Here is a 12595-nt window from a genome sequence, read left to right on the forward strand (position 1 = left end):
TGACATAAATGAATATATTTACCTAATTAAAAAATCAACCTAATTGTTCAGAACATGTTCCGAAGTTCATGAGATTTGACGTAATGGTAGTCGAGAATCTAACATGCCAACAATTAGACTCATTACAGACTATTAAAGTTGTTACAAACTAGTCAAGAACATTCCATTTGAGGCTTTTTTAGTGTTGATTTCATTTCATTAATACTATCTCCTTTCAAGAAATTAATGTTAACCCTACTCCAAATTTGTTTCCATTCATCGCCTATTTGTCAAAATGGTATTGTATAATGATCTTATATCATTATGTACTTTGTTATTTGTATTTTTTTTGAGTTTTGTCTATATAGGTCACAAACAAAAAACATCGCAGATGTCGTAGATTGATTTGTCGTATTTCAGACCGGTTCTTCGTATTCTCAACCGAAATACATATTTCAGATTGAAATACGTGTTTTCGAATTTATTGTGTGTGCGCCCATAATACTTTTTTTAGTAACATACTTGAAGTTAACACATATTTGTGGTTTTTTTGTGTTAATATAAATTAGGAATACTCAAAGATGTTTGTCCCCTTCTAATTATCTGATATACCAACAGCTGGGTTTCTTGGTTGCCATTAGCCCATTAGCATAATCCTTAAAAAGGTGAAAATGAACCCTAGACATGAATTAGGGCAAATTTTTGTGTACTAAAGCCCAACTATATAAAAGGAAATGCTTGATCCCTGATTGCCAAATATACACAAGCCCATTTTCAAGAAATTCTAGTAGATATATAAAGCCCCTCATATTATGAAAATTATATAAATGGCGTCACGTAAATTAGATTACAATTACACGCACAATGCACAAATTTCTTCACCTCTTTTTTGTTGTTGTACCTCTTGGTATCTCTTCTCAAACTGGTTTGTTTTTGCTACACAAGTAATTGTTGTTTCGAAACTTCGATCTAAAGGTGATACAACTTGTTTGATTTCGTTGGGTGCTTAGATCTGCCCAATTTCCCTCCTTCGAGGGTTACTTCACAGGTTTAGCCTTTTGTCTTCCTTATAATTTGTTGATATTATAAAACAGATTTAGTCGGTGCTATCTTTGCAATTTGTTTGTGGTTTACGCTTATCTTCAAACAATCTTGATTTGTGGTTTGCTTTTGCAGATATGAAACGATTACGAGATGATGTATTTAGTAACTCTCAAATTAAGCGACCTTTTGGTTCATCTCGTGGAGAATCGTATGCTCCAGTCTTTAAATTCTTTCAATTTCGTGTTGTTATTTGTTAAATTCTTCGTCTGGTTGTGTGGATTATTCATGTGTTGTGATGATTCGAGAGGCGTGTCTGATCTTATTGGTTTATCTGCTTCATGCAAATATGCACTTTTTGCCTAATTGCCTTTGAATTTGAATCTGCTTGTACTTTTATGGGGTTAGTTTTGAATTTGGTGGATTCACCTGCAAAAAACGCATGATCAGGATAACTGGCTTCTGAAATCACATCTAGCACGAACTATGATTTGACTTTGCTCGTTTTGACTTTTATTGGTTCAGCTATAGCCTTATAAACCTTGATGATAAGTGATAAGTTTATGCTCTTTATGCATGATAAATTTATGCCCTTGGTAGGGTGTTTTTCTTGTCCTTATTAGGTTTTAGGGCTTATGATGATAAGATTATCAGATCAGCTAGTGGATAGAGGGATAGAGTAAATTGGAATCTCTTCCTATGAGTCATGGAATCTTATTCATGAATAATTAGATAGAGCATTCCATTTGATAGTATCTCCATGAAATCATATAGGATTTGTCCCATATCCAGGTGTTTGAATGTGAGTTTCTTAATTATATATTTTTGCTAAAAGGGTTGATTTTCATTTTTCTTCTTCATTTTGAAGATATGGGCAACCCCAAATCCCTGGAGGAGGGGGAGGAGGAGGAGGAGGAGGTGAAGCAGCAGGAGGGGTAGGTGGTGGAGGAGGTGCTAGTAGTGCCCAAAAACTCACTACAAATGATGCTTTGACATATTTAAAAGAGGTTAAGGACATGTTTCAAGATCAAAGAGAAAAATACGACATGTTTCTTGATGTTATGAAAGACTTTAAAGCTCAAAGGTACATAAAAATCACAATGAAATGGTAGTTGTTTTCACATCAACAATTCAACATGCACCTCAATTTGACATTTTACCTTATGCAGAATTGATACTACTGGAGTCATAGCAAGAGTGAAAGAATTGTTTAAAGGGCATAATAATCTTATTTTTGGGTTCAACACTTTCTTGCCAAAAGGCTATGAAATTACAGTTATTGAAGATGATGAGGCTCCACCAAAAAGAACCATAGAGTTTGAGGAAGCTATAAGCTTTGTAAACAAAATAAAGGTGAAATTGATAATTCCTATTTCTAAAAAGATAATCTCTTTTCTATATTTATACATTCTAATTTCTAACCCTGTTTCTCTCTTGTCCAGAAACGTTTCCAAAATGATGATCATGTTTACAAATCGTTTCTAGACATCTTGAATATGTATAGAAAGGAACACAAGGGTATCAATGAAGTCTACCATGAGGTAAAATTCTATATTCTTTTCTACACATATTTCATGTCCTCACATAGAATCATATATTATAATCTTATATTACAAATTTACACAGGTTGCCACACTTTTTGATGATCATCCTGATCTTCTTGATGAATTTACAAGATTTCTACCTGATGCTTCTGCTGCTGCATCTGCACATCAAGCTTCATTTCTAAGGCAATCTTACAACCGATATGATGAAAGAAGCTCAGCTATGGCTCCTCTAAGGCATACACAAATAGATAAGGTAAGTAGCTTTTTACATTTGTTTACTCTTTGTAATCTTTTACTCAAAGGACTAAATGTTTATATGTTTTTAGCAACGAGGGAGGAGAGATAAGATTATTCCTCCACATGGAGAGCGGGACCCAAGTGTTGAAGGTCATGAAATGGAAGATGATAAAACAATGATGAAACTTCACAAGGAGCAAAGAAAACGATCTGAAAAAGAAATCAGAGATAGAAGAAATCGTGATCAAGATTTTAAAGAGCCTGATATTGATGCTAATAGGGACATGAAACATCTTGAAAAAAGAAAATCTGCAAGAAAAGTTGAAGATTTTGGAGTGAATTCGGGTTTGGCTCCATATGATGATAAAGATGCTCTTAAAAGTTAGTTAATTTCTTTTATTAGTTGAGGAGTTTTTAAATATTTCAATAAAAAAAACTTATGGGATTTGTTTTTTATAGGTTTATATAGCCAAGAATTTACTTTCTGTGAGAAAGTGAAGGATAGATTACGCAATACAGATGATTATCAAGCTTTCTTGAAGTGTCTACATATCTTTAGCACTGAAATAATTACAAGGAAAGAATTACAGAGCTTGGTATGTATTTTTATGCTTGCTTTCTGATTCCTTGATCTTTCATTCTTATTTTTTTTTAAACATTGGAAATAAATTTATTGTTTCAGGTTTCAGATTTACTCGGAAAGCATCCAGATCTTATGGAAGGATTTAGTGCATTTTTGGAACGTTGTGAAAATATAGGTGCCTTTTTTTTTTTTACATTCATGACTCTTTTTCACTAATACATACATATAGGTGGCTTTTTTTTGACATTCATTACTCTTTTATGATCTTTTATGTTATCTTTTTCACTAATTCGTATTTTTTTCAGATGGATTCCTTGCGGGTGTGATGGATAAAAGTATGGCTTTCTTCTTGCTTCTTGTCAATTGTCAGATATTATGGTTTTGTACTTTTGTTCATGTCATCTAATCTGACATGGCATGTAACATGTTATGAATTACAGAAGCTTTATGGAATGAAGGGCATGTTTCTAAATCAAGTAGAATAGAGGAGAAAGAGAGAGAACATAGACGTGAAGCTGATGCTGCAAAAGAGGACATGTATAAAGAGAAATATTGGGGAAAATCAATTCAAGAACTTGATCTTTCCAATTGTCAAAGATGCACACCTAGTTACAGACTTCTCCCTGATGATGTAAGTCTTTCTTTCTCTTCTTTCTAATTGAGATATCATAGACATCATTTGATTGTGTTTTTTTTTTTTTTGGTCTTTTTTAGTATCCAATACCTTCAGTAAGCCAAAGATCAGAGCTTGGATCTCAAGTACTTAATGATCTTTGGGTATCTGTAACTTCTGGAAGTGAAGATTATTCCTTCAAACACATGCGTAGAAACCAGTATGAAGAAAGCCTCTTCAGATGTGAGGACGATAGGTAAACCCTAAAAAAAACCCTAATTGTTACAACTGTGTGAATTTTCACATCTTTTGTATCTGTTTCAAACTTTGTCAATGATGATTCTAGGTTTGAGCTGGATATGTTATTGGAATCTGTGAGTTCAACATCTAAACGTGCAGAAGATTTGTTGAACAACATCAACAACAAGTCAATCACTACAGAGGGCCCCATTCGTATTGAAGAGCATTTCACAGGTGATTTTGTAATAAAAAATGGTGAACTTTTTTATTTATTTATATAATTTGGGATTATGTTGAAATGTTGTGTGTTTGATATGTAATGTAGCTCTTGATTTGAGGTGTATTGAACGTTTATATGGTGATCATGGGCTTGATGTGATGGATATATTGAGAAGAAATCCATCTCTTGCATTACCTGTTATATTGACTCGATTGAAACAAAAACAAGAAGATTGGTCAAAGTGTAGGTCTGACTTTAACAAGGTGTGGGCTGAAATATATGCAAAGAATCATTACAAATCATTAGATCATCGTAGCTTCTATTTCAAGCAACAAGATTCAAAGAATCTCAGCACCAAATGTAAGTAATCTTTTTTTTTTTTTTTTTTTTCTTTGCAAGATTTTCGACCCAACCTTTCATTCATTAGTCAATACATTTACAAATCTTGTTCAGGGGATGTGTTAGAAATTTAGAATGACAATTTATTGTTTTTATTTCTTTTGAAAAATATTAGGTGCTTGGTTTCAGTGATTTGGATATCAAGTTTTGATTTTTGACTCAACCATGTACTACAATAAAAAATCTTTATCATGATTTTCTTTAATATAATGACCTTTTTTTTTATAACACACTACCAAATTTTCTTTCGGGGTATGTATGCATGCACATACCCTGAAACAAACTTAAATTCTTGATTTTGTTGATTTGGGTGTCATCAAGTTTTAATTTTTTTAGGAAACATTCGATTTTTTATATATTCAAAGAGTCTTTTTTGTCTCTGGGTATCATCAAGTTTAAATCTTTTTAGTAAACATTCGATTCTTTATATATTTAAAGAGTCTTTTTGTCTCTGGGTATCATCAAGTTTTAATCTTTTTAGTAAACATTTGATTCTTTATATATTTAAAGAGTCTTTTTTGTCTCTGGGTATCATAAAGTTCTAATCTTTTTAGTAAACATTCAATTCTTTATATATTCAAAGAGTCTTTTTGTCTCTGGGTATCATAAAGTTTTAATCTTTTTAGTAAACATTCGATTCTTTATATATTCAAAGAGTCTTTTTTGTCTCTGGGTATCATCAAGTTTTAATTTTTTTAGGAAACATTCGATTCTTTATATATTTAAAGAGTCTTTTTTGTCTTTGGGTATCATCAAGTTTTAATCTTTATATATTTAAAGAGTCTTTTTTATCTTTATAAACAGCATTGGTGGCTGAAATCAAAGAAATAAAGGAAAAAAGCCAGAAAGATGATGATGTTGTATTGAGTATTGCGGCTGGAAGTCGTCACTACATAGTTCCAAATCTTGAATATGAATTCAAAGACAAAGACATTCACGAAGACTTATTAAAACTCATAAAATATTCATGTGAAGAAATCTGCACATCAAAGGAACAATTAAACAAAGTCTTAAGGCTATGGACCAGTTTCTTGGAGCCAATTTTAGGTGTCCCTTTTCGCCCTCAAAACCCTAATTCTGTTGAAGATGCTGAAATCTCAAGCCATGGTGTTATTGTTACTCCCAAAACTGAAATTAATGGAAATCCAGATGCTGATTGTGATAATGGGGCTCAAACTACATTACCTGATCAAGATTCAAACAAGAACAGTTTGGTCAATGGAGATGGTTTGACTTTGACCAAGGAAGAAGACTTAAAGACCATGGTGAATGGAGATAAAGTGTCAAACTCTAATGGAACATGGGGTTTGGATTCTGGTCCTGTAGATTTATCTGGTTTGTAATCTTGACATTTATGATTTCTATATTTTTGTGGTGGAGGGTAATTTTGGAAATTTGTTTTCAGGGCGTGAAGCAAGTACTTCTAGACCTAATAATGTTAATGAGGATGCTCATGAATCCAAGTCTAAGATTGACAAAATTCCTTCATCACAGGTAAGACTTTTTTCATTAATGATTTACAAAATTAAAAAAAGGGCAAAAAAGTAATTTAGTATATTTTTGTAATCTACAGCATCGGGATCTCATAACAGCTGCAAACGGAGGAGGTTTGAATGAAGCAGCTAAAATTGAGAAAGAAGAGGGCGAATTATCTCCAAATAATGATTTTGATGAGGGCAATTTCGTCAGATATGGAGATAACAATTCACACAGGGGTGGTGGTGGTGGTGGTGATGACGAGGACAGTGTGAATGTCTCTGAGGGCGGCGGTGATGTCTCCGGCAGTGAGTCAGCCGCCGATGATTGTTCGCAGGAAGATCATGAAGAAGGTGATGATCTTGATGGTGATGGTGATGGTGATGGTAAGGCGGAGAGTGAAGGGGAGGCTGAGGGGGTGGAGGAGGATGGTGGTGGTGGTGATTTGACGATTTTGCCCCCGTCTGAGCAATTTTTGTCAACTGCAAAGCCATTAGCAAAACGTGTTGCAGCTCCTTTATGTGATAATGGTGAAATAAAAGATTTGCATGTCTTTTATGGGAATGATAGCTTTTATGTCCTCTTTAGGCTTCATCAAGTAAGAATATTCAATATTCAATATTTATTTATTTATTTTTAATTTTAATTATATTTTTTTTTTCAGGTTTTATATGAAAGGCTTTTATCAGCAAAACTGAATTCAACATCTGCTGAAACAAAGTGGAGAAGCTCCAACAAGGACACTTCCTCTCCAGATCTCTACTCAAGGTCTTTTTTTTTATTATTTTTTTAATTCTTTATTTTCACTTGAATTAAAATCTTAAATATTTACAGATTTATGAGTGCTTTATACAACTTGCTTGATGGGTCAGCTGATAATGCAAAATTTGAAGACGATTGTCGTGCAATTTTAGGGAATCAATCTTATGTGTTATTCACTTTGGATAAATTAATTTATAAACTTGTCAAACAGGTAATAAATTATTATTATTATTATTATTATTATTATTGTTTTACGTTTACTCACATTTGGATTTGGATTTGGATGCAGCTTCAAAGTGTTGCAGGTGATGAAATGGACAACAAACTTCTTCAATTATACGAATATGAAAAATCAAGAAAACCAGAGAAATTTATTGATTCTGTTTACTATGAAAACGCACATGTGCTTCTTCATGATGAAAACATCTACAGATTTCAATGTGTAGGTTTTCTTTTCTTTTCTTTTCTTTATTATAAAATATTGGAAATAAGATATTTATTTTTATTTGCAGTTGACCGGTCCCACGTCTCGTTTGACCGTTCAATTGATGGATGATGGAAATGAAAAGCCTGAAGTGGTTGCTGTTTCTGTGGATCCTAATTTTGCTTCTTATCTTTATAAAGATTTTCTTTCTGTTGCTCCTACAAAAAAACAATCTGGCATCTTAATGAACAGGTATCAGTATAGTTTTATGTGAGAAATAGCTATGTACTTTCTACTTTTATATTTATTTATTTATTTATTTTTGTAGAAATAAAAGAAGATTTTCGGATGTGGATGAATCTTCGAGCATAACGGTTGCCATGGAAGGTGCTGATGTGGTGAATGGATTGGAGTATAAGATGTCTTGTAGCTCATCAAAGGTATCAAAGGGTATTTTGGTCATTTTTGATTGATAAAAAAAAATAAATGTAGCATAATTTGACATATAATGAATTTTGCAGATATCATATGTGCTGGATACAGAAGACTACTTTAGAGTAAGAAGAAAACAAAGAAATGTGTCATCATCATCTTCTTCTTCACATAGTCAACAAGCCAAAATAGAAAGATTTCACAAATTCTTATCAACAGCTTCAGTCTCAGTTTGATTCTCAAATACAAAGGTACATAAAAAAACAAAAAATCTGTTAACTTTTTAGCTAAATTGGATATATGGTATGTTGATATTGTTGTTGTTTTGAAGAAATTTAGGTGAGAGCAATGGGAGCGCTATGTAAACAGATGTTTGTGAAGATTTTATATATAAAAGAAAAGAAAAGAAAAGATGTTGGGTTGGGGTTGTGTAAATATGGGGGATGTGGTCAATTTAATCGAATGTTGTGAAAGTTTAACGTTGTTTGTAACATTAGAAGAAGAATCGCAATAGAAGGATTGTTTGTTTTTTTTTTTAAGGTTGGTTGTTTGTGGTTAGTTGACGCCGTGAGTCTTTGAAGCTCTGCTTTCTGTTAGGTTGGGCTATCTTAGATTTGTACAGAGCTTAGCTTACTACTACTACTACTACTACTACTTTTTGTCTTTTTTTTTAACTGTTGGTGACACAATTATTAATAGGGTGTAAGTTACTAAGTTGACATATTTTACTAGTCTTTTTTTTGTTCGTTTCTTCTTTTGTATGATTCATTTGTGGGTATATAATGATAGAATAAGATTGTATTTTTGGGTAGTTTTTATTTTGGAAAATGTATTTGTGAAGTTATGCTGTTAAGATCAAGACTGTTTTCATTTTGCAAGATCATAGTTGTAAGATTGGAATGAGTTACTTAAAACATGAGTAACTAACATCAACCACCACTGGACTAATATTCAGATCCTACAAGCTTTAACTTTGAAGTAGTTTTTACAAAAAAAAATAAAATAATATAAACGTTGATTGGGCACTCGAAGGTATAAGACGTGTTAATCTCTTACATATTAGACATAAAACTTGGTCGCCAATTAAATGAATATCACGAATGCTAAATGAGACAACGAGCCCCACTTATTGGAAATGATAAATAAAAGGTCACGTGGGTATCAAATATGAACATTTTAGTGAATATCTAAAATTACAAATGTAATTATCTAATCTAATATAGCATGACAAATAATGTTGTTGGTGCAAGTATTTCAACTTATCCTTCTCTCTCATGTTTTGATAATAACAGGCATTGAACCTAATTCTCTCATTTTACTCGAATTGTGCACGTATTTGAACTGATAAGAGAATAAGCGGTATATAAGACATCAAAGAAGAAATTGTGCTTCTAGTAGACCTTTGCCTAAAAAATGCTTCCAAGTGAAACGATTTGTAAGCCACAAGATGAAAGATATATTTAAGAGAAGACTCTAGTCCAAACAATGAATTCAAAATCACCATTGTGTTACTATATACTTCACATATAGAATCAGTCTATCCATGGATGGAAGAATACATGTCATTTCCTATTTACCCCATTTTATTATGTAATTTTTAGCTATTTTTATAATTTTTTTTTTGATAGAAATGGACATACAATCCCGATCCTCTTAAACCATCACAAGATATATAACTAATTTTGACATGTTAGCTCGTCTCAACTGTTGAATTGCCATCTCTAATAAAGAATGTCTTATTTGCATAAATCACATAAAACTTTCTTTCCTTATACAATTGATATTTCCAAGAAAACGTGTTATTATGGGTTTTCAAAAGCTAATTTACTAAAAAGTTGGTAAAACACTTTCTTTTGAGAAATTTAATAATGACTCATGAATCATGATTTTTTGATGACTACTTCAAATAGTTGTGGGTCAACATTTGTTGGCTTGGTGCCGTTTAAAAAGTCAACCTAAAAATCGTCAAAGTTGACCACTCCAAGATCAAATTGAATGAAAATCTCACCTATTGCCAATTTCTTCGTAGAGCTCCACTAATTATGTATTATTATTATTATTTTAAATAGTGTTTAATAAATGTATTACCATTACAAATATTTTCTATTTTTATACTACAAGCAAAAGTTCATGTATCCACCCTTCTAGATATGCCCCTAGTTTGTGACCGGACTAGCTTTTTAAGACCATTGATAAGAAGGGCATTTACATCATTTACACACACAAACCTCTATCCCATCTTTTTTGGTTGGATAAAATTTTGTAATTTTTGTCCCCTAACTGACATCATGTTCAGTCCCAGTCCAATGCATTTGACAGACTAGCTGAAAAACTAATTTTTGCCTGATACTGATAAGTACTGGTAAGAGCTACCTGATAAAGTAATAACGTTTGGTAAAGATGATTGGATAAGCTAGATGAAAAATGTAAAATAACATAAAATAAAAATATCAAGAAATGAGCATATAAAGGTATACTTGGAAAACTAGTGGAAAAAGACCCAAGCTTTTTAAAAAAGCTAGCTTATCAAAACTACTTTAGTAGTCTCACCAAATACTACATTTCAATAAGGTAGCTTATGCACACCAAAAGTCTGATTTTTTATGTAAACTTATATTCATCAATCGATTTAAATTTACTATTGTAGGCCTAAGTGGATGGAGGATGAGTTAAATTACATGATAAATACAATCAAGAACATGGCATTGAATCATGGCTTGCTTGTAGTAATCTTAATAAAGTATAAACAGTAAATTTCAAAAAAGGAAAAGCATATACAATCTTTCTACCTTGTTTTATCTTTATCACAAGTCACAACAACCCCACTGCACAACTCAGATGTAATCTGTTCTCCAACCCTCTCAAATGATGCCCCATTAGCATACACCTACAAAAAACCAAAATTTGTTAAAGTTTAATTTCATAATCATACATCATAGCTTTTATGAAATGTTTTCACTAACCAGAAAAGCAACTTTGCTAAGTAATCTCGTGAAGTCCCAATGGTGTCACAGAAGTTATCATTATCATTTGGGTAATTTTCTTGGCTTCCTATGTCCAAATTTTCTGTTGTTTCTTCCTTGAAGAACTTTCTTGATGTACACTGTACAAGTTCTTGTATAACCTCTTCAACCTCTGAAGATGATGGTCTTGATAGTTCATTCACCTGATCAAGAAAGATGGATGATTTGGTTTTCAATCATCAGTTTAAGAAGGAAGTGAGTGATTAGATTAGGGTTAATTGTAAATTTGTGGTTACCATGTCAGGATCCAATGATCGCAAGTACTTCAATAGATCATTGTCACTTTCTCTTGTGTTTTCAATTTGCATATTCTCCTGCTTCCTACCATGCAGTTCCTGAGAAGAAAAGGTAACGAAAATTGAAATCACCGTTAAAGCTGATTCAAGCTCTATGATAGCATAAGCAAAGTCACACATAGTGTCTCACCTTTTTGGCTGTAGATAGCTCTGATTCCAACTGTTGGATGTAATTCATGGCTTCAGGAGTCAAATCACCCAAACAACTTTGTAGATTTAACCTCTCGGATTCCTCAGTGCAACATTCCATCACGACACTATCACATAAACATTCACTTTTATCGACTTTCTCATCTGAAACCTCATTATCCTCGCCACAATTTTGCTTTTTCGAATCATTAGAAGGAGAAATTTCAAAGTTTCTCATCAGCATAATCCGGTATTCAGCATTCCACAAGGTATACCTTCATAACAAACATCAATTGCAATCAATAACAGATCCAATTGACTAGATTAATCAAATGTAACGATTAATAAACAAAATCATAGTTACTTATGATTTACCCTGTGATTAACGAAGAGGATAATAAGAGATCAAGAGGACGTTTCGAAACTCTAACCATAACGGAGAACTGATCCGATGGAAGCAACCCTAGCATCGTAGATATGGTCTGCTTCATGGAATCCTTAGCGGAATCGGAAACGCCTTTAGAGATCACGGAAGTATCCAACGGCTCGATCTTCTTCAACATGTTGGCGATGACGGAGAATTCACGATCGAACGAGACGGACCTGCGTGTGGACACAAACTCATCGGAGACGCCACCGCCATCTACTCCGGATATAAGACAGCTGACGATAGCAACAGGACCTGGACGTTTCTTGGAGGCGGTGATGGCGGAGAAGGAAGGCGGCAAGGGACGGATGAGGAGGTGGTGGGAGTAGGGCGGTGGTTGGTGGTGAAAAAGTGAGATGTCGGCGAATCGAGAGAGCAAGAAAGCCCTAGAAGAAGCTGCCGCCATAAATGTCTCAGGCGAAGCTCTCGAGCGAATCTATCTTCTCTATCGTGTATCGTCCACAACTAATCCCTTTGCTTGTGTTTGTTTGCTTGTGAATGCCAGACTCTAATACCATGCCCTTGTTATTTACATTATTTACATATCTGCCATTAGTCCTTTTCTATTAAAAGCATATTCAAAAGGATAATGACTTGAAAAGGTAACGTACTTTCAACTTTTGTCACATTTAGTCACTAAACTTTTTTTCGTTATCTATTTGCCATTGAACTATTGAAACTGTTCACATTTTACCTTTATGACCGGCTATTACCGGTCATAAGGGTAAAATGTGAACAGTTTCAATAGTTTAGTGGCAAATTGATAA

The 12595-nt window shown here is 33.2% G+C and overlaps 2 protein-coding genes across 6 annotated transcripts; one reads left to right on the forward strand and one right to left on the reverse strand.

The window, feature by feature from the left end:
• Window positions 1-806: 806 nt before the first annotated feature.
• On the forward strand, window positions 807-8702 carry LOC111908749 (paired amphipathic helix protein Sin3-like 2). The gene is made up of 24 exons (XM_023904561.3): window positions 807-1027; window positions 1156-1231; window positions 1889-2104; window positions 2190-2373; window positions 2463-2561; window positions 2647-2820; window positions 2894-3185; window positions 3264-3400; window positions 3487-3562; window positions 3693-3722; window positions 3828-4018; window positions 4102-4256; window positions 4347-4474; window positions 4566-4820; window positions 5664-6194; window positions 6265-6353; window positions 6433-6933; window positions 7000-7103; window positions 7170-7308; window positions 7387-7539; window positions 7610-7773; window positions 7850-7961; window positions 8043-8204; window positions 8285-8702. Exons 2-23 carry the CDS (start codon window positions 1158-1160, stop codon window positions 8187-8189), a joined length of 3951 nt encoding a protein of 1316 aa, XP_023760329.1. The 5' UTR covers window positions 807-1027; window positions 1156-1157; the 3' UTR covers window positions 8190-8204; window positions 8285-8702.
• LOC111908751 (uncharacterized) lies at window positions 8406-12315 on the reverse strand. Of its 5 annotated transcripts, none has more exons than XM_042898723.2 (6): window positions 11777-12315; window positions 11403-11676; window positions 11213-11311; window positions 10917-11119; window positions 10743-10840; window positions 8406-9294 (listed from the first exon to the last, which is right to left on the reverse strand). In XM_042898723.2, exons 1-5 carry the CDS (start codon window positions 12232-12234, stop codon window positions 10765-10767), a joined length of 1110 nt encoding a protein of 369 aa, XP_042754657.1. In that variant the 5' UTR covers window positions 12235-12315; the 3' UTR covers window positions 8406-9294; window positions 10743-10764. The 5 variants fall into 5 exon arrangements, with proteins under 5 accessions (XP_042754657.1, XP_042754655.1, XP_042754656.1 ...); XM_042898721.2 differs by having other exon boundaries at window positions 8406-9359; XM_042898722.2 differs by having other exon boundaries at window positions 8406-9369.
• Between the last annotated feature and the right edge of the window lie 280 nt (window positions 12316-12595).

The sequence above is a fragment of the Lactuca sativa genome, chromosome 3, assembly GCF_002870075.4.
Source record: "Lactuca sativa cultivar Salinas chromosome 3, Lsat_Salinas_v11, whole genome shotgun sequence".
Lineage (NCBI taxonomy): Eukaryota > Viridiplantae > Streptophyta > Magnoliopsida > Asterales > Asteraceae > Lactuca > Lactuca sativa.

Excerpts from the sequence above, each read along its gene's own strand:
- LOC111908749 (XM_023904561.3), top strand. The coding sequence starts at position 1,158 with ATGAAACGATTACGAGATGATGTATTTAGTAACTCTCAAATTAAGCGA. Across the intron at positions 3,563-3,692 it reads GGAACGTTGTGAAAATATAG|ATGGATTCCTTGCGGGTGTG; the intron begins GTGCCTTTTTTT and ends TATTTTTTTCAG. Across the intron at positions 4,019-4,101 it reads ACAGACTTCTCCCTGATGAT|TATCCAATACCTTCAGTAAG; the intron begins GTAAGTCTTTCT and ends GGTCTTTTTTAG.
- LOC111908751 (XM_042898723.2), bottom strand. The coding sequence starts at position 12,234 with ATGGCGGCAGCTTCTTCTAGGGCTTTCTTGCTCTCTCGATTCGCCGAC. Across the intron at positions 11,312-11,402 it reads AGCTATCTACAGCCAAAAAG|GAACTGCATGGTAGGAAGCA; the intron begins GTGAGACACTAT and ends TTTTCTTCTCAG. Across the intron at positions 10,841-10,916 it reads TTAGCAAAGTTGCTTTTCTG|GTGTATGCTAATGGGGCATC; the intron begins GTTAGTGAAAAC and ends GGTTTTTTGTAG.